Here is a 1,518-nt window from a genome sequence, read left to right on the forward strand (position 1 = left end):
GAGCAAAATCCCAAGCTAGAGCACTGTTCTCACTTCATCTAATTCTGAAGATTATACTATAGTGTTATTAATTATAGATGACTTCTGAAAATCAATCCGTCCTGTTCCAGGGTCTTTGAAGGAGGTCGCTTACTTAGTCAAACATGGCTTCACTCTGCCAGGTTGTTTTGACAACAGAAAACTAAATTCTGCAATCTCGGAGTGAACTTGATCTCAGACAGGACTCACTGAGCTATTTCCTAGTGTTTCAGCTGATCCCTCCCACCACTTCATAGACTTCTTCACAGATAGCTAGAGATTCTGAAAACTCACATCTTGTGCTAAAGTTATTTCTGCTTTGTAAACAACACATGGGCTACCTGCTCCCAGATCTGCTTGGTCTTGATCCCATAAATGATGGGGTTCAGCATAGGTGGAGCAAGCATGCAGACATTAGCCAACAAGATGTGGATATGAGGTGGAATGTGGCGGCCAAACCTCTGAGTAAGGATTGTGAAGATTCCAGGCCCATAAAAGAGAATGATGATACAGACATGGGAGCCACACGTGTTGAGAGCCTTGTGACGAGCATCTTGGGAAGGGATGTGGAAGACAGCATGGAGAATCAGAATGTAAGAAACAAAAATTAATAGGACATCTAAGACCACTGTTAACATGAGGATAGAAAACCCATACCAGATATTCACTCGAATGTCATTACAAGCATATTTGGCCAAGCCAATATGTTCACAATAGGTGTGTGGAATGACATTACTTTGGCAAAAAGTCAACCTTTTCAAAAGAAATATTATGGGGAAAATTGTACCATAACTTCTCAGAAAGGCAATCGTACCGATTTTCCCAATTAGTGTGTGTGTAAGAATAGTGGTGTATCTCAGAGGGTAGCATATGGCAATATAGCGGTCAAATGCCATCATTAGCAAGATCCCCGACTCAGAGATGAAGGTGGAATGGATGAAGAAAAGTTGAGTGATGCAGTGATCCAGGGAGATCTCCTTCATATTGAACCAGAAAATGGCCAAGGCCTGAGGGACTGCGCATGTGGAGAGGACAAGGTCTGCTCCAGCCAGCATACAGAGGAAGAGGTACACGGGTTCATGGAGGCTCCGTTCCATGAAGATAATGAAGATGAGCAGGCTGTTCCCAAGCAGGGCGATGACATAGGAAATGAAGAAGGGGATGGAGATCCACACATGCTGGTCCTCAAGGCCAGGGATGCCCAGCAAGTGGAAGAATGTGCGGCTAACACTGCTGTGGTTAGAAGCAGTCATACCTGGAGCAGATGACATGGGACTGCACTTCCTATTCACAGAGATCGAGGAAAATATATATTCTTTAATATATTTATTAAGAGGGATCATACAAACACTCTCCAGTATCGTTGCCTGGAGAAGTCCATGGACAGAGGAGTCCAGCAGGCTACAGTCCAAGGAGTCTCAAGAGTCAGACACGACTTAGCAACTAAACCACCACCACCATACAAACACACTTTGTGACAAATATACCAGGAGCTTTTGG

At 43.9% G+C, this 1,518-nt stretch overlaps 1 protein-coding gene across 1 annotated transcript; it reads right to left on the minus strand.

The window, feature by feature from the left end:
• Positions 1-326: 326 nt before the first annotated feature.
• Positions 327-1,271, minus strand: LOC129629064 (olfactory receptor 52B4-like). Its single transcript, XM_055548852.1, has one exon. The coding sequence runs from the start codon at positions 1,269-1,271 to the stop codon at positions 327-329; it is 945 nt and encodes a 314-aa protein (XP_055404827.1).
• Between the last annotated feature and the right edge of the window lie 247 nt (positions 1,272-1,518).

This window comes from Bubalus kerabau, chromosome 15 (assembly GCF_029407905.1).
Source record: "Bubalus kerabau isolate K-KA32 ecotype Philippines breed swamp buffalo chromosome 15, PCC_UOA_SB_1v2, whole genome shotgun sequence".
Taxonomy (NCBI): Eukaryota; Metazoa; Chordata; class Mammalia; order Artiodactyla; family Bovidae; genus Bubalus; species Bubalus kerabau.